This window comes from Akebia trifoliata, chromosome 6 (genome assembly GCF_017979445.1).
Source record: "Akebia trifoliata isolate Shusen 1 chromosome 6, ASM1797944v1, whole genome shotgun sequence".
Lineage (NCBI taxonomy): Eukaryota > Viridiplantae > Streptophyta > Magnoliopsida > Ranunculales > Lardizabalaceae > Akebia > Akebia trifoliata.
Genome location: NC_141380.1, coordinates 13,676,624 through 13,695,578, shown reverse-complemented (window position 1 = coordinate 13,695,578; position 18,955 = coordinate 13,676,624). Strand labels below are relative to the sequence as shown.

Below are 18,955 nucleotides of genomic sequence, written 5' to 3'. Positions count from 1 at the left end.
CTTGTTCTTATTATAAGTTAAAGATTCGACTTTCAATAGGAGCTTCTTCGACTCTTGAGACAGAAGTGGACTTCGCTATTAGAAACCCCAAAAAATTTGCAGATGGAATGCCCCTCCCCAAATAATATTTCCATCAGACATCTGGAATTTGAAACATGGTTAGGTTACAGAAGAGATTTTGAACCTTGCTTTTCATCTCATGATTATACAGCTGAGATTTGAAACATGGTTGTATAGAGTTGTTTGGAGGGGCTGTAGTTGGGGATCAACTTTTAACTAATATTGTGAAGAAAATGAGAAAAAAAAGGTAGTTTAGGTAAGGGACCATTTAGATATAAGAGAGTTTACTAAAATGGACTAAACCCCTCCAACAGGGTTGATCTTTTTCTTTAAATAAACTGAATTACCGTTCAGAACTACACCATTTGAAGGATTGTAACCCTCAAAAAGTAGTTGCAAACAAAAACCTCATTTTTCTTATACAACCCCCCATGAATGTAGTAAGCTAAAATGACGCGTGATGAAGACCACTTACGTTTGAAACATGTCAGTCAATCCTCATCCAAAATAAGGCTTAGCTAGTGCCCAAAGTTAGCTGATTCAAGCCATTAAGAAGAAGAAAAAAAGTGTTGATATTTGGGATTTATAATGCTTGCAAAGAAGCTTTTTTCAGTGTGTAATTCTTACTCAAAATTTCATTTTAATAAATTAAGAAAATACATGTTTAGGGAGCAACTGCAACCCTAAAGAAAGAAATAATGAGAAGAGTACGCATACTACTCGTCCTGAGTGTAGCTAGATCAAATAGATGATGAGAAAGAAGCCAAGGAACTGAGACACCCATCTCCTTTTGATAACTTAGAATAAAATTGAAGTACATAATGTTACAAGCATCTTGATGCGTGTTGAGACTTAGCCATTTCTCTCAACACAGCACCAACAATTGCAGCCTGTTCAAGACATTCGGCCTTATGCAATGCATCCAAAAGAACAATACAGCTCTTGGTGTTGATGCAACAACCTCTTCTGCGGGTTTCCTCAAAAAGTGTATATGCATCCATTGCTCTATCAGCATTACTTAACCCTTCTATTAGAGCATTATAACTAGCTGAGTCAGGAACACCTCCACTTGCCTTGAACCTCTCAAACAACCCATTTGCCTCAGCTATGTTCCCAGCCTTTGCAAGCCCAGAGATCATGGTCGTGTAGGTAATTACGTTAGGGTTTAACCCTTGCTTTTGCATCTCTTGCCAAAACACAAAAGCCTTGTTGAACTTCCGAACTCGACAAAGACCATTTATGAGAATACTGTAAGTGAAGGTATTGGGTGTGCATTTCAAATCTTTCATGGACTGAAAGCAGACTAGAGCTTCACTGACCTCTTCTGCCTTCACTAAGGCATCAAGAAGGCAATTCCATGTGTACACGTTAGGGGTAAAACCTGTCTGCATCAACTCCTCCATAATAAGATAGGCTTCATCGATTCTACCCACTTTTCCAAATCCATCAATAAGACTACTATAAACTACTACATTCAATTGTACTCTTTTTGATTTCGCTTCTTCAAAGAGCATGTATGCCTCATCAAGCCGGTCAATTTTCGCAAGCCCATCAATGACAGATCCGTAGGTAACCACCGTGGGAGGATAACCCTTGACCTTCATTTCCTCAAGTAGTTGGTATGCTTTATTCACTTTACCCGACTTGCAAAACCCATCTATAACAGTATTGTAAGCAAGAGTATCCAAAACACAACCTTGTTCCTTCATTGCATAGAACAATTCATAGGTTTCTCGTGCAAAGCCAGCTTTTATTAGACCATGAATGAGAATAGAATAGCTCTGTGCGTCTGGTGTGAATCCATGAGCCTTGATTTCCTCAAAGAGAGCCCTTCCTTTCTCGGTTTCACCAGCCTTGAAAACACAATCCATGTACGTATTAAGGAGAGTCAGATCCATAGAACAGCCTCTACGGATCATTTCTTTGTAGATCTTGTGACCATCCTCCTTTCTACCACACTTGAAGAAGTTTCTAATAAGGGACGTGTAGACAACAGCATTTGGGATATGACCCGCATCCAACATCCTCTCAAATAAATCGTAAGCCTCATCCACCCTTCCACTTTTTCCCAATCCATCTATCAAAGAACAGTATGTAACTGTGTTCAAGGTGCCTTCCTTCTTAGCAATGCCTTCAAAGATACAACAAGCTTCGTCAAGCTTTTGTACCTTACAGAGCCGGTCAACCATTATATTCACAGTCAACACATTGGGAAACAAGCCAACTCTTTCCATGGCATTCCGGGTCTCATAAGCAGCCTCAATTTTACCAGCCTTGCAAAGCATGTCTATGAGAATATTATAGGTTGAAAGATTGGGCTCTGCATCCTTCTTCATCTCCTCAAAAATCCTGGAAGCCTCATCAACTTTCCCTTTCTTCCCAAGACAGGTAAGGATAGAATTATAAGCAACGACGCTGGGAATGCAACCTTTCTCTTTCTGCCTCTCAAGTAACTTGTAAGCTTCGTCAAACTTTCCAGCAGATCCATAACCCATGATCATGGTGTTATAAGCATAAGCACATGGAACTTTCCTGTTAAGCTCCATATGTTCAAATAACTCCACAGCCTCATCAAGTCTATTTGCTTTGCAAAGAACCCCAATCATGCTAGTATAGGTCACATCATCAGGCATAAGTCCATGTGCTTTCATCTCATGGAAGAATTTCCAGGCCATATCCACCTTACCCACTTTGCCGAAGCAATCTATACAGACATTATAGAGAAAAATATCTGCATCAAAAGCATTGCTCTTCATCTCATCTAGTAAGGAGAGAGCAGCATCAACACGACCTTCCCTGGCAAATACACGAATAAGAGTCGTAAATAAATAGGTGTTTACTTCATAGCCTATATCTTGCATCTGATGAAAAAGGCTGAGTGCGAGATCAGGCTCATGGACCCCAGCAAATGCACCAATTAGAGTTGTATAAGCTGAAAATGCGGGGCGGAATTTGAACTTACGCATGGTTTGTATCAGATTGAAAGCTTCTGTAAGCAGTCGGGAATTAACACAACTTGTAACTAATTCCATGCAGGTGTCCTTTGTAAGACAATATCCCGCAAGACTCATTTCCTCTAGAATCTGCTCCAAATTACCAAAATTCTTACTTCTAGCCATGACCACGAGAAGCAATTCATATGCCTCTGGACTGTGTACTTGGCCGATGTTCCTCTCAGCCCATCGGAAATAATTTAAAGCTAAATTGACATCCTTCAGCCTCTTTAGGACTCCCCTAACTAATTCTGGTTGATGTTTTATGTCCAATGAAGATAAAGAATTTTCCAAGGTAGGTCCCCAATGACCACTCTTCAAAATGTGGTATACATCATCTATGCCTGTTTTCGCATCCTCTTTTTTTCTCATGTCTTGGTTACTCCCATCCACGAAGCGAATAACCTTACCATCCAAATCAGAAGAAGACCCATTATTCAAGGATGTAAATTTATTGTATACGGTGTAGATATTACAACACTTCGGATCAGAATGCAAGATTCCTGCAACACGACATAAATACCATTTAGCAAGCCTTGCCTTAATTCATAAACCTATGAAGAGAGAAAAAAATGAGGGGCCTCTGTATAAAGAACAGGCATGCAGGAGGATAAGATTAAAAATAGTAAATTTCCTTATGGATGGTCTATGGCATAGTTTACTTGTGCACTTGCATCGATGTAGGACCTACACTACAATCAATGGGTCCCATGTAAAAGTTGGTGGTGCAACATGGTAGAAAACCAGTGCAGGCCACTTATTGGCTATGTTTCTGGGATACGCCAAACATAAATGGTATCCATGCTGTAGAGTTCAAAATAGCATATTGGTATATTATTGTACTGTATGCAAATAAGTAAATTTGTGAGGCAATCAGTACAAGGAACTTTCAATATAAGAAAATGAAAATAATATTTAAAAAAATTGACCATCATTTCAATGACAAGGATGGCTTTGGTGGTAAAACTACTATGAAGCTAATTTATATCAGCTCATATTTTTAGTAGCTTAAGTGAATAGAGTATAGAAAAAGCCAGTGGAGAAAAATATGCGGATCACCACCTGCACGCAATACTTGTTGATTTAAAATGAGTGAAGCATTTGAATACCCTGTAGGTGGTGCAAAATGAATCATAAGGGTATTTAATCTTAATTAATCTATAACAAAGGACTAAGGTCAAGGGGTTTAGGCTGTAAATAATATATTATGACAGCAAGAAAGAGGCCGGTCTTTTGGGGGATCCCTTTCTTTCAAATCCTCTCATGAAACAGTTATTTTCTCCATTTTAGGGCTGATCCTCTTCTCTCATGGGACCTCCCCTCATCCACCCTTGACTTACAGTCGCCAGGCCCCAGTGCTATGACTTACAGTTGTCAAGATCCCAGTGCCTTGACTAACAGCCTCCTGTCCTCAGCACAATTCTGCCTCCTAGTTCTACCACCCTAATGGGTTCTATTGCTCTAGCATGATCGTGCGATGTTGCTTACCTTCTCAAGTGCTTGTTTTACTTCATTTGCTTGTGTGTTGCCATGATTTGCACTAAGGATTGCATGTCATAGAGATCGTCACCACCTCTATACCATGCAGGGGGCTAAATGTAGATGGTGCAAAATGAATCATAAGGGCATTTAAATCATCTTAATTAATCTATAAGGACGGACTAAAGTCAAGGGGTTTTGGCTATAAATAATATATTATGACCATGAAAGAGGCCGATCTTTTGGGGAATCCATTTCTTTCAAATCCTCTCTCATGAAACCCTAATTTTCACCATTTTATGGCTGATCCTCTTCTCTCATGGGACCTCCCCCTCATCTACCACTTACAATCATCATCTAAGACCTCCTTATCAGCCACCCACAAACCCCATATTATTCAGTACTTTTTAACTACTGGAAAACAACAGTTCAATTGCTTAAAGTGGTAGCCGTAGCAGGGAAGCGCCACCGTCCAAACAAAAATGAAGTTACAATTTCTCAAAAGTTCCTTCACTAAATAGTATTAGAATTTGGAATATATGAGTGAAAATACTTCTCTACTCCATCAAAGTTCATGAAATAATATCAAAGTTTAAAATGTGTGAACTTGCTAGAAAACAAAGAATTGGATAGTATCTTGAAAGGAAAAAAAAATTATAACATTTAAAATGATTATGTTAAAGGAGGCGGAAGAAGGGAGGTGCTAAGTGGGACAGATACCCTATAAAGCAGGACAAATATCTAGCGTAGTAGACTCCAACTAGAAAAACCAGCACAGGGGACATGAACTAGAATCCATCATGTGAAAAACAATGGAAGCTACATATAAAAAAAAGGCAATGGACGCCATCCTTGCAGCTAGCCCAAAAAGAGGAGCTTAAATATTTTTTGCTTTCTGTTCTTTGTAGTTCCTTCATTTTTTTTCCCCTGTAAAGATTATATCCTCTATCCTGTTCATTTTAATCTCATTACTTCTAAGTGGTTGTCAAAGATATTTTGGATGTGTAAAGAAAATAATAAACAAATAAAAATGATTTAATAACATAGAATAATTGAAAAAAAAATGATAAGTTCATTGACAGACCATATATGATTCCATCATCTACCAAGAAAAGGGTCCACAAATATTTTGCAGAACTTGAAAGGCTAAATTGGATAGTCTCAAACTGTATCACTAGGAAAAATAAACTCAAGCGCAAAAAGTATTACCTTGGTTATTCAAGAGCCGCTTCATCTTTGAGTTCCTGGCCTGTGGATATGCCTTTATTTCTCTTTACCTAACTCAGAGTTTAGAAAAGCGGACTATAAGGGATGTCACAAATAAAGCTTGCTGAAGGATGAGTTCAAAATCTCTCTAACAATAACATGACACCTACGCATAAACCAGGAAAGATAATTAGTGAAACACCGGATAGGATATAGTTTACAGCTTAGTCACTAGAACACTTGGTTGAAGCTACGACAGGTCAAGGGCTTTAAAAACATAAACAATTATATTTAAGATGGAGGGAGTTGGTTTTATAAGAAACCTTAGAAGTTGCTTCAAGCAAGAGAAACTGAGCTGTTGGTACTGGTTATTTGCCTTGCGTCAGTTGGTCTTGATTGAAGCAAAAAAAAGGACAAATGCGAGGAAAACAGATGGTCACTAAATATTTTCCTCTATGTATTTGCACTTTCTTTATCCATTCATATATTTCCTCCATAAAAGCTGATTGTCTGTGTCTGATTCATTTCCTGATAAGAAATAATTTTTCAGAGTTTCAATATTCTGTATGCCTCAATCATCACATATTATTTTATTTTTACTCCATATGCATTGTAGACACTACTTCTTGTTTTATAGTGAACTGGTATTCCAATCATAAAATTATTATTTTTAGTATATTCACCTAGATTTATGTTTTTTTTCTTTGAAACATTGAAGTATTTCTACTACAATGTTTGATGCTTTGTTAAACATCATATGCTGCTGTTCACCATTTGAGGCAGTTAAATCTGGTCTTCTTAAAAATCCTTCTAAAGTGGGAATCTCATTGTTTTCCAGGTTTGTCACAATTCTTACACTTGAGTTGTCCTGTACATTGAATATTTTGGATTTAGGGCAACCTGTAGTTGTGCTTATTTCCTGCACGTTATCAGTCACCCCTCAAGCCCCAAACCCCCCCCCCCCCCCCCTCCCCTGGCCCCACCCACCCCACCCACACCCACAAACACACACAGCAACACAGTTTATATGACTACTGATAGCTGTGTTTATTTCCTGATTTGAATACCATTTTCTTTTTTCCAGTCTATCTGACTAGCTTCCTGTATTTAGTTATTGTGGAACTCAAATATTGAAATTTATAGTCTAGAAAGTGAGATCACGAGTTGAAGTGTATCAGATAGTGGTGGGCAAGTCTTGATTAAGAAAAAAAACACAACAGAAATAAGCCCTTGATCTCTAATTTCTGAGGCATTTTTTACTGGTTGGCCATTACAGAATTATGAGTTCCAAACTATAATTTCGGATAGTCTATTTGAGCCAATTTCAAATAAAATGACTCTTGTATCATATTGGAATGGTATGTAAGTTTATTAAAAAAATAAGAGAGCTACATTGCTTCAAGGAGTGTTATAATGTTTTGTAATGTTGAGATTAGAATTTGAGCCAAACCTTTGTAATGTTGGAAGTGTGTTCTAATCTTTAATTGGGGTGTGATAAATAATTTAAGAAATGAGGGGTAAAATAAGTAAAAGTTGGGTGCCAATAGCAGTTCTAAAAAATAAACAATGATGAAAGTATGAGGCTTAAATTTAAACTAGAGTTTGCCCATGCCAGTCCTTTTTGGGGTCAAGGGGGTAGAAGAGAAAGGCAATAAAGTTTTAATTTTGATAGGTAAACAGAAATTTTATTAATAAAAAAGCGAGAGGCGGTCGAGACTCCTCAAAGAAATCCCCTTAAAAAGCTACATCCACCTTACACCAATAAAACAAAAAACCAAGAGTTAACAAAATCATATCATTCCCTGAAAAATTTCTCCTGTTTTTTTTCCAGCCAAGTTATGATGTGTGCCTATCATATTATCATATCTATATAATAAAATACAGTGGTAGGGTCCACTTTTGTGGGGGACAAACTTCCATCCAGCTAGGATAAACATCCCATCCAACTATGCATTTCCTCTTCACCCGTCTAACTTTACTATATTTCATCTTTTACTCCGTTAACTCACTTTATTGTTTTTCATCTTTTACTTTAATAATACTCGCTAACTTTATTTTTTTATGTTTTTACCCCCTTAATCCCAAAGAGGATGCACATGCCTACGTGTCACGGCCGTGTTCTTTTGAAACGAGGTCGTGCAGCTCTTGGGGTGCTAATCCACAAGCAAGCCTGTGAAAATTCTCTCACCACAAAATGTAGCCTGCAATAAAAGAGAACGGGAGCAACACGAGGCAAAGTCCGGAGGCAACTTTGTTGATATAGTATGCAAATTACACGAAGGAACATGTTACAAAAGCAAATAGATTTGTTACAAGCAACTAGTGATTTATGACATGCGGGACTCCACGTAGCTTGGCGCGAGGGCTTGAAGTTAACGTGGGTGTAGGCCGGGGATGGGACACTAGACACCCTTTCTACAAAGAGTACGCTAAGTCTTTACTAGGTTTCCAAAAGGAAACATCAAAAGTAGAGGCCGGTCATACTCTTTAAAATTTTATTATTAAAACACCACTAAGCTAACAGATATGCCCTGGCACAGGGGCTGATATGGCTTCATATGTGAGCCTTACATAGAATTACATGGGCGCTCCCGGGTGACTTCGGGGCGAGCTACACCTAACTCTAAGTGTCAAAGTACATGGCTTTCACACTACGGCATAGGCGAACTCTAGTTAAATAATATGATAGGTGTGCCTACTTACAATATAGTTCTAGTTGGAATGAGAACTCATAGGGAAGAAACTGGAGCACTGCCCCATGTCACTTCCATCCAAAAGATATAAACAAGAAAATCCTGAATAAGTTTATGCACAAACGCAAACCAACAGAAAACTCATTGAAATAGAAGATTGTCAGTTGAGAAACCAAATAATTGTTGGATTGATTGGACTTGGTATGATTGATGTCAAATGTTAGTAAGAAACTATTGATGACTTATGCAAAACAAGTTGATGTAGGACTATGCTCAGATGTCCTCATAACTAGTTCTTATCGTTGATATATATTCTGCTTTAATGAATGAGTTGTGCAAACTAGATCTTCTAATCCCACTCCTACAAGTTTAGGCTCATGTACGAGTCGGTGAAATTCTTGATAGCTCCCAAAAACTAGATGCATAAACTAAGTAAGAGGTATGTTTGCTGTGAAATACTCTATACTTTCCCATCTTCTGTCTAATTTGTTGTCAATCTCATTAAACCACAAACTTCAATCAATGGTCCAGATACAACTCCACAATGATTAGATGAACTCATAGTCTAATAAATTGCAATCTTTTTTATTTTTGATAAGTATAAATGGGAAAAATATTTTTTTTTTGATAAATATAAATGGGAAAAATATAAGTAATGCAAATTTCCATTGACCATGTAAAATAATGGAATCATTGAATAGTTAAGAGCTTCAGATCACCCAATTTGTGCAAATTTTGAGCTATGTACAATCAAGATGTAAGGAACACATGTAACTTCCACTTGTCATAAGGATAAGGAAGTGTCACTATGAAATACACATTTCAAAAAACTATTTGCTTTAAAATCAAGGGTATACATTCCACCGATATTTCAAATAGTAACTAAACTACTCCAAACTTCCACTCTGCTCATAGTAACCGAGATTATTCTCAAGAAAAGATTTTTAATGGTGTAGATGGCGCGCCAAATGAATCGCAATATGCAGGTTATCTATCATAGGACAACGGACGGGTCAAGTCCCGGAAGGCCAAGCAAAAACAAAAGGGTATGGAGGAAAAGATGGGGGGGAAGGATATCCCCCCCCCCCCCCCCCCCCCCCCCCCCACACACACACGTGAGACTGGGGCCTGGGGTATTACCATGCCATGATGGAATCACCAGTTGCCTTATTTGCACCAAACTGTCATCATAGTCAAAAGTTGGTTATACCTCATCTCACTCGGGTTTGCTTGCAAAAAGCGCTTAGTGGCATTGGAATGGACACCATCTTCTCCAATTGTGGGAGAACGAGACTGAGGCTCAAAGATATGGAAGCCATAGGGTGTAGAAAGTCATTGTCGGCTCCTTGCAGAATCTCATTGCAATGGGGAAGTCTGATAGAAATCACAATATGTGACAACTAGTTGATTTTTCATGGGTATCAAAACATGTTCTACCACCCATATTAGATATCATAGCGTATCTTGATGTTCACTATGGATTTCTATTAAAAGATGTGCACTTTTTCCCTTTCACATCATGCATGTCCCAACACCATAACAAATTCAATTACAAGGACAACCTTATCATTTTACATCCGATCTGCCTATAAACACTGGTGTTGAGTATGGTGAGGAGGATGGATAAAAACAAAAATGAAAAACACCAACCCAAACATATAGACGGAAAAAAAAGAAGCTAGAACACAATATTTTCACCCCTCCATCTATTCTCCTCATTTCTTTATCCAATGCATTTGTTCTTCTTGTCCCTTCTATTTACAACAATGTCCAAACAACCACTGACTTGGTTTAGGCAAAAGACATGGTTTCATTACCCAAGTTATCAAATACTTAGCAAATCCTCATGTTACTTGATGTCAACCACCAGTTAAGACCTTACCCGCATCATCTCCTATGACCATTTTTTCCATCTTTCATTTTAGTGACTCCACCAGGGAAGTGATTTGGAACATCAGTGACAATTGCAAGGCGCACTTAGGCAACCAAAGTATGGAAAACCCAGAGAACATCAAGAACCTGTACAATGTACATAGCACAACCAACATCACAGGCACGATGCATCCTATATATTGGTTTGTTTATATAAAGGTTTACCTTATGATATTGTCTTACTATAGAACTTCATAATAGTTAGCAATGCAACCTCATGTTAAGTTACTTAATTTACCAGAGCCATCACCATTTTACTGATTCAAGCAGCGACCTAGGTTGTTTTTCACTTAGTTCCATAAGAGAGTCGTAGTCACTAATTGAATGTTGAAGCCTAAGTACATGTATATATATATAGAGTGATTCTGATCTTCCACCTAAACCAAGTCAATGGTCGTTCGGACGTCATTGTAATAGTAAACAAGAGGGATACGAAACATCAAAGAATGAATTGAAAAGAAATGGAACGAATTAAAGCACTTGGGCCCTAATAAATAAAATAATTTTTTTTGCATGTATTTGAGTGGTTGCTTCTCTTAGTTTTAATCCATCCTCATCACCATGCCCAAGAACCCTACTTATAAACATATACAACGTAAAAGACATAGGATGTCCTTCTCATTGAAATCTATTATAATGCTAGGTCATAGATAATTCTAAAAAGAAAAATGTCTCTCATAATATACATGCATAATGGACATCAAGATACATTCTAATGTTTGATACATAAGCCAAAATGAACATTAACACCTATAAGAATCAGCTAGTTGGCACAAGTCGTGCTCTCCATCAATCATCACATACTTTAATTACACATTCCCTAATGTGAGGGACTTTTTTGGAAAGCATTAGCTATGCTTTTCTCCTCCCAGTGACACCTTCATACCTTTGAACCTTATTACCCTCCTAAACAATTGGAGATAGTGGCATTCATTATAAACGCAATTGAGCTCTTTTAGTCGATAAACCAATTATATATAGGCTCCTTCGGACCCTTTGATTTTTGAGAAGTGGATGGGTACTTTTCTAGCCCACTTCCCTCCTTACTCCCCAGCATTTGCAGTATTTGAATTCAAATGATCTTTTATCCCTCCTCCTGCCTCAAATATAAAGGTTTTTGGGTGATTCAAAGTGGGGGTATGTTTAAGGTAGGTCAATCTCACATTCCCCATTCCAATCAGGTTGAGGGTGACCTGCCAAAAAAGCAATTCTAGATCCAGAGCACCGATATTTAACTCCTATTACCCTTGAACCCGAACAGCCAGATCAGTTACGGGTCATCCCTGATGTCTCCAAATCATTCTCATTCAATAGCAAGGTGGGGTGTTCTATGAATTACTAGTTAGCCCATAAGTCAGTAATGTGACGAAGCGGCTATTGGCCTGTTGTTCACCCAACATGATCGTGTGAGAATAACAAAAGGGGTTGGAAAAATAATTTTCCGGGGGGGTGGATTGGGAAATCATATTCCTTCCCAGGGTGGAAAATCACTTTGGGTGGGAAATTGAATAATAAGTAAAATGCACCATCATCCACCTAAAAATCACATATGTTAGCGAAAATCATTTCCCCACCTATGTTCCACGCGCAATCCCACAGACTATAAATGTTTTCAAATACCAAATTTTGTATCTCTGCCATACATACTCTAAAAAGCATATGCCTCATCCAATGTACTGAAAGTCACCCCGAGTTTTACCTCATCCCTAACATCAATTAACTTCTTAGAATACACATGTAATGTATTATCCCCTTCACTTCCTTGGGAAAGATAATCACGAAAATGAACTTGATCTAACAATTGCTCAATTTCACTGTGTTTTTTAAAGTAATTAAAATATAATAAAGCATCCCATAAAATATACTCACAAAAATTAATACTAGGATTGATAAGTTGTAGTTCTTATGAGCTTCAAAGCTTTTTGCCAGTGATAGTATGGATCAATTAAAAAGATGCTACATTTAAGTTGAAAACAACATCAAATAAGGCCAAAAAAAATTCCAAATTTATAAAGGAGAAAACTTTCATAGAAAATGATGAAACATGGAAGAAAGACTAAACAAGAATCATACCTCGATTGGCGAGAATATCTAACTTCAATCTTTGGCTCTTTGCTGAAAATTCATCGAGAACTTACTAGAAATTTCCAACACGCCAATACAAAACATGAACATAAAAGAGAAACAATCGAGAATTGGTTGAAGAAAAAATTGTACTGAATCCCTTATAAGAGTTCAAAAGCGCATATTAAGGGTGAAGAATTCCAAAGAGATTGTGAAAGATTTTGGTCGAGTTTGCAATGGAGAGAGAGCTAGGGTACATTTGGTTTCAGAGAGATCACTCTCCACTTTCTAGTAGTAGTCTCTATGAGTGAGAGAGAGAGACTTGCAGAAAGAAAAGTTTTTGATAGGGCTTAAAATGGGTCGGATTTTACCCGATATCTGAGTGGTCCGAAAATCGATTGTGCTAGGTTTAGATCGTTGGAGTAGAAAAGTGGATCGTATATGTTTCTTAAGCAACACAAGAATTCTCTCTCTCTCACGATTACTGTAAGCAAGGATTCTCTCTCTCATGCTTCGGGTTTTAGTTTCTCTAATGCTAGTTTTACTCTCTTATTGTTGTAGATTGAACAACTAGCTCAAGCAAAGATCGTTTCTCTCATGATTAGGCTTTTACTCTCTCTTATTGGTTATTAGATTAGGGGTGTCAATGGGTCAGGTTTGGATTAGCTCCATCTATGCCCTCGGTTCCATGTATACCCAAAATCGGACCCGAACTTTAACATTAGTTTCTGTTCCGATTGATTTTGGTTATGGGTATGAGACCTTTGGAACCAAAATCGACCTAACAAATACCCAATAACCATTGTGTCATGCCCCAAAATCCAAACATGAATCACAATGATTAAGTGTTAAAATCTCGAGGTGTGATTAACTATCCCATCCCATGATAACATATAATAATAAAACAACTTATGTTTAACAGTTGTAACATAGCGGAATAATAACTAAAATCAATAAATAAGAGTTCACGGAAGCTAACAATCAATTTATAATTCATAATCACCAATCTTGTGATGACATAAACCGATGACTCCAAATTAGACATATAAAATAGCTAATTTGTAATATTGAAATAAAATGGCACATAGTGCCCTGACATAAATTTCTCAAACTAAAACATTAAAATAAAAGAACAACTACTCAAACTGACGGAGTCAATTTCTCATATGTCTCCTCATAAATCTCCTCCTTAATGATTGCTTCCTCTAAATCCGTATGATCTGAAAATGTGAATGGTAAGATGAGTAACAGGAGCTACCCAGCAACATATCTATCGTTCTAACAACTAGTTATAACATGCAATGAATAAAAATATTGAAAACAGGGTGGAGATAAACATATTGAATAAATAAGGCTAATCCCAAGTATAACCTACCTCTTTAGTCTTGGGATAGGACTTAACCATGTATTTTGTATAGAGGGCGCCATCAAGTATTTTGTATTAAAAAGGCAATGCTAAAGAAAAATACAAGATGCCCATACCATGTTGAAGGCAGATGGGAAGTAAATGTATAGCAAATATAGCAACCAAACTTTGAACCATGGTCTTAAGTTTATTTTATTTTACTTGACTCAAATAATTTTTATCTATAACAAAAAGAGTCTTTACACCCCTCAACATGAATGCTTGAAACCTTTTCTACCATAAAAAAAGCTGATTTAGTGAGAAACTTTAAGGGTCTTATCTAATTAAGCAAACAAGTGTCCACAACACACACTAAAAATCATACAGAGATGTCCAAGGAAGTCATTCAGCATTTTCCATTGCTATTTTGGGGAACAGTATCATTTTATTTCCCAAGAAATCAAATCCTCCAACAAACACAACCCTTCAACTTATTAGTATTGGTGGGGAAATCTTTTTGGGAGGGTGATATGGCTGGTGGCGCTTGGGAGGAGGGGGCATGAAAAGATGAAATCAATTTATTGATGTTGAGGTGTCCTTTGGTACAATTTCGTGATATGTGATTCTTCATCCATGCAAAGATGAAATCAACTTAGTGTACCAAAGGACTCCTCAACATCACTCAAGACCTTTCAGAAATGCAAATCCCGCTGATCCATCTGTAGGAATCACACAATTCATCTACAGCTCACCCACCAAGCAACTAGGGTGGAATGAAATGGGCAAGTTTCAATTTCAATAGCAGACTAATAATTGGAGGAAAGTAAACAGAATCAGGCAGAAATTGCAATCAGAAACACTCGGCTAAAACAACAATGGAAGCATCCATACTAACGTACAAAGATCTTCCCCAATCTATTGATTACTATGCCAGGGATGGAGAATCAACAACAAAATAAAGTTAATTAAGCACACACCTACCTAAAACACTGTTTAATAATAGAATTCAATCCTTAGCAATGACAAACCAAATATCCCATTCTGAAAACAAAGGTCATCATATCTGCTGTTGAAAGTTATCCAGTAACTATTCCACATTAGAGAGATGATAATAACCAAAACAACAATACATTAAATCGACACTTTCTGGTTTTTTGAAAAAAAAAAAAACTTAACCAAGTATTTTGTATGGAGGGCGCCATTAAGTATTATGCATTACATCAGACATACTTGAATCATTCTCTATTAAAATTGTGTTGGGGGATCTATATGCATATACCCACTTCTTGCTACTCAAAACAAGAGAACCCATAAATGAATAAGTTCCATTTTATTAGCCCCCACAAATCATAAAGCTTTCTGAAACTCTCCTTCTACAAAGTCTAAAACTTTCTACAAAATGCCATATATTTCAGAAGCCAACAGTATTATATCACACAAATAAACATAAAAACAATAGATATACAAGCAAATCGATGGGGAGCACTTTCGGATACTATTATTTTACGTGAAAATTCCTCATTCCAGCCCCTCCATTCCAGATATCATACCCAGATAATCTTCAATACAAACCAGATATCATAATCCTCTACATAACCCATTGTTATGTGTCGCTTTGGTCTATTATTAATTGTTATTAATTTTCATTCTGTTTGATTACTTACACCATCTCAACCTACAATTTTTCACATATAATCCATAAAAATACAATTTAAAAAAAAACGACCATAGTTAATAAGAACAAATCTACACCAAAAATTGAACCCATTTCACAATTTCAATTTCATATGATACTCTTCTGGTTTTTTGAAGAAAAAAAAAAGCAGAAGAATGAGAGAGAGAGAGAGAGAGAGAGAGAGAGAGGATAGCTCACGTCGTCTCTTACTCGAGTTCGCCTCCTTCGTTCCACATCCCTAGGGTTTCTTCGTCTCCTTCGTTCCTCATCACATTTCTACGGTTCCTGTTTAGTTGAGGTTGATTTGTTCTTGGGGTGTAAGCAGCAGTAGCTGGCCTGCCAATATTACCTATCTTTGGAAAATTTGAAAATAATGAGGGAGAAACTTGGAATGTAAAACTTCTTCTCTTCTCTTCTCTCATTGTCTCTCCACTTTTGGATGAAGTTAAATCATTTTTTCCCTCCTCTTCCCTCCACTTCTTTTCTCTTCTCTCCCCACTTAACAATCCAAAGAAGAGAAATGGAGAGAAAATTACATACCTTCTTTTCTCTCAATCCAAGAATTCGCTCTCTGTATCTCATGATTATTATAGATTGAGCATCCCACTCAAGCAAGGATTCTCTCTCACAATTAGGGTTTTAGTATTTCTAATGCTAGTTTTACTCTCTCTTATTACTTTAGATTGAACAACCTGTTCAAGCAAAGATCATTTCTCTCACGATTATAATTTTACTCTCTCTTATTGGTCATTAGATTAGGGGTGTCAATGGGTAGGGTTTGGATCGGTTCCATCTATATCCTAGGTCGGTTCCATGTATACCCAGAATCGGGGTCAAACTTTAACATCAGTTTCAATTCCGATAGATTTTGATTCTGGTTATGAGACCTTTGGAACCAAAATCAACCTAATAAATATCCGATAACTATTGTGTCATACTCAAAAATCAAATGATTAAATATTAGAATCTCGATGTGTGATTAACTATCTCATCCCATGATAACATATAATAATAAAAATAATTTATATTTAATAGTTATTACCCATTATAATAATAACTAAAATCAATAAATAAGAGTTTACGGAAGCTAATAATCAATTTATAATTCATAATGATCAATCTTGTGATAACATAAACTAATGACTCAAAATTTGACATTTAAAAATAGTTAAATTGTAATACTGAAATAAAATGACACATAGTGCCCTGGCATAAATTTCTCAACCTAAAACATTAAAAAGAAAAAAACAACTATTAAACTTTAAAACTATTCAAATTGACGGAGTCAACTACTCATCTACATACTAATTCTGGTGTCTCATTGTAAATCTCTTTCATAATGACTAGCCCCTCTAAATCCGTATGATTTGAAAATGTGAATGGTAAGATGAGTAACAAGAACTACTCAGCAAAATGTTTATCGTTCTAAGAACTAGTTATAGTATGCAACGAATAAACATATTGAAATTTATAACATGCAAGTTTTGATATAACATAGCATTTGGATAAGGACTAAAGAAAATAGTAAAGCAATTCAAATAATTATCAATCTATCAATTATATCAAATATATCGTTATCAATTTTAACATGCTTTCAAAATATAAAACATTTGTCTATTAGTATACAAATAAAAAGATAAATAATACAAACATGACAGTATAATCAATAAGAGTGTTGAGGAACACGTTGATACGACAACCTCGATATGGCTAATCAATATTCCAAACTCCTCGCAATGTAAAATCCCATCGTTTGCATTTGATTTTGTAGTCAGTCGTTGTTACCACAATTGGGTGACCATTTATCCGGCTCATAATTGACCATTGACTAAGGTTTAAACACTTGAATCTATTATGTTGGTCATTCGTTTGACAACTATATACTCTTATTAATCACTAACTAGCCTAGGATTGAACCCCCCACATCTAAGCCTATCAAAAGGCAATACATGTGAATTTCGACTATTTCTACACTATACAAAAATCGTCTTTACACACAGTTATTCCCTATGAAAGAAGATGAGAAATTATCGGATCTCACGAGCTATACTATTATTTAAGGTATCTCATACTACCAAAGATGATAGGACATCAAGTGTTATCCTAAATTGACCAACTACTTCCGGAAATATAGTAACACCACTTTTTGTAGGTTTTTTACGTTCATTTTCTAGTAAACAAAAATAATTTTATTTGTGTACATATATATAATTTCTTTCAATAAAAAATACAAACAAATATATGATAATGCCCTCCATATATATATATATATATATATATGGGAAATGTTCAGCACCTTAAGTTTTACCACACATTTTAACAAACGTTTTTTGTCCTACATGGGTTAGAAGTTTTGGAATGGGCTGATTTTTGGTGAGGATGATCTCTATGATTAGAAGATCATCCTCCCCAAAAATCAGCCCATTCTGAAATGTTTAGCCCCATGTTTACACGTTGAAAAATCGTGGACCGTCCATTTTTTGTAAACCATTTTTGATGGGGTTAGAAGTTTTGGAATGAGCTGATTTTTGGTGAGGATGATCTCCTCATCATAGAGATCATCCTCACCAAAAATCAGCCCATTCCAAAACTGCTAACCCATGTAAGACAAAACACGTTTGTTAAAGTGTGTGGTAAAGCTTAGGGTGCTGAACGGGACCCTATATATATGGGTCTTGTTCGGCACCCTAAGCTTTACCACACACTTTAACAAACGCGTTTTGTCCTACATGGGTTAGAAGTTTTGGAATGGGCTGATTTTTGGTGAGGATGATCTCTATGGTGAGGTGATCATCCTCACCAAAAATCAGCTCATTCCAAAACTTCTAACCCCATCAAAAATGATTTATAAAAAATGGACAGTCCACGATTTTTCAACTTGTAAACATGGGGCTAAACATTTTGGAATGGGCTGATTTTTGGGGAGGATGATCTTCTAATCATAGAGATCATCCTCACCAAAAATCAGCCCATTCCAAAACTTCTAACCCATGTAGGACAAAAAACGTTTGTTAAAGTGTGTGGTAAAACTTAGGGTGCTGAACATTTCCTTATATATATATATATATTTATCAAACCATCCATCCATCAATCATATCTCACGTGGTCATGAGAACATCAGATATCCCTCCATCTATCGATCTATCATGTATAATGTAGCATAGCCACTACATAAGGCTAGATGCATTGTCCCATCAATTAGTCGAGAACATCTCTCTATTCATCAGTCAATTTATTGATAAAATATATATTGTTTTAAGTAACTATTAAGATACATTTCTTTTTGGATCTTAACGTATTAACCAATTCCATATGATGGTCTTGATTGAGTAGAAAGACTCAAAAAATGTGATTAAACAAATAATAGTTAAAATTGAAAAAAATTGTGAAAATTTGATTAAGTTTTGAAAAAGTGATTTTTCAAAGTTTTTCAAACGTAAAATGAATTTTTAAAAATGAAAGTCTTAATCATGAGATTTGGCATCATATAATTTTTGAAACTTAATTT

General features: G+C 36.3%; 1 protein-coding gene across 10 annotated transcripts; it reads right to left on the bottom strand.

The window, feature by feature from the left end:
• Window positions 1–608: 608 nt before the first annotated feature.
• LOC147400280 (Tetratricopeptide repeat (TPR)-like superfamily protein) lies at window positions 609–15,790 on the bottom strand. Of its 10 annotated transcripts, none has more exons than XM_086445907.1 (5): window positions 15,646–15,785; window positions 12,437–13,647; window positions 7,839–7,939; window positions 5,742–5,904; window positions 609–3,556 (listed from the first exon to the last, which is right to left on the bottom strand). In XM_086445907.1, the coding sequence occupies exons 4-5, from the start codon at window positions 5,764–5,766 to the stop codon at window positions 885–887; spliced, it is 2,697 nt and encodes an 898-aa protein (XP_086302033.1). In that variant the 5' UTR covers window positions 5,767–5,904; window positions 7,839–7,939; window positions 12,437–13,647; window positions 15,646–15,785; the 3' UTR covers window positions 609–884. The 10 variants fall into 10 exon arrangements, with proteins under 10 accessions (XP_086302033.1, XP_086302038.1, XP_086302032.1 ...); XM_086445912.1 differs by having other exon boundaries at window positions 13,578–13,647; XM_086445906.1 differs by lacking the exon at window positions 7,839–7,939 and having other exon boundaries at window positions 5,742–6,266.
• Between the last annotated feature and the right edge of the window lie 3,165 nt (window positions 15,791–18,955).

Bases quoted from the DNA above. Each gene is read 5' to 3' on its own strand.
- LOC147400280 (XM_086445911.1), bottom strand. From the start codon at position 5,766: ATGAAGCGGCTCTTGAATAACCAAG. The intron at 3,557-5,741 runs GTAATACTTTTT...GTCGTGTTGCAG, and splicing joins GCGGCTCTTGAATAACCAAG to GAATCTTGCATTCTGATCCG.